General features: G+C 59.5%; 1 protein-coding gene across 1 annotated transcript in view; it reads right to left on the reverse strand.

Moving 5' to 3' along the window:
• The window catches only part of SIRT6 (sirtuin 6), an 11,835-nt gene that overhangs the window by 6,516 nt on the left and 4,756 nt on the right, over positions 1-563 (reverse strand). Inside the window, exon 6 of the mRNA XM_010004502.1 lies at positions 72-152. Within this exon, the coding sequence (XP_010002804.1) occupies positions 72-152 (81 nt within the window). The remainder of the gene's footprint in view (positions 1-71; positions 153-563) is intronic.

Here is a 563-nt window from a genome sequence, read left to right on the forward strand (position 1 = left end):
GGGCAGCTTGGGCAGTCCCGAGGGCAGTGCCAGGGGCTGGGGCAGCAGTGGGAAGAGCCCAGGGGAGGTACCTGCAGGCTTCATCTGCCAGTGTCAGGTCACGGTCAGGCAGGGAATCTTCCCAGTCCAGAATGGTGTCTCTTAACTTCCCTCTAGGAAACACACACAGGGACCATGGTTTCCTCTGCTCCAGGAGAGGGGACAGTGACCCTGAACCTGTCCCACCCTCCCTGGCCCAGCACTGTGAAGGGATAGAGCCCAGACAAAGCTTTGGGGAGACCTTAGAGCACCTTCCAGTATCTACAGGGAGCCTACAGAACAGCTGGGGAGGGACTTTTCACCAGAGTCTAGTGATAGGACAGGGGGTGATGGTTTTAAACTGGGAGAGGGAGATTGAGGTGAGACATGAGGAGGGAATTGTGGAGTGTGAGGGTGGTGAGAGCCTGGCCCAGGTTGCCCAGGGAAGCTGTGGCTGCCCCATCCCTGGCAGTGTTGAAGGGCAGGTTGGATGGGGCTTGGAGCAACCTGGGCTGGTGGGAGGTGTCCCTGCCCATGCAGGGGGT

The sequence above is a fragment of the Chaetura pelagica genome, unplaced genomic scaffold, assembly GCF_000747805.2.
Source record: "Chaetura pelagica isolate M959 unplaced genomic scaffold, ChaPel_1.0 scaffold439, whole genome shotgun sequence".
NCBI classification, from domain to species: domain Eukaryota; kingdom Metazoa; phylum Chordata; class Aves; order Apodiformes; family Apodidae; genus Chaetura; species Chaetura pelagica.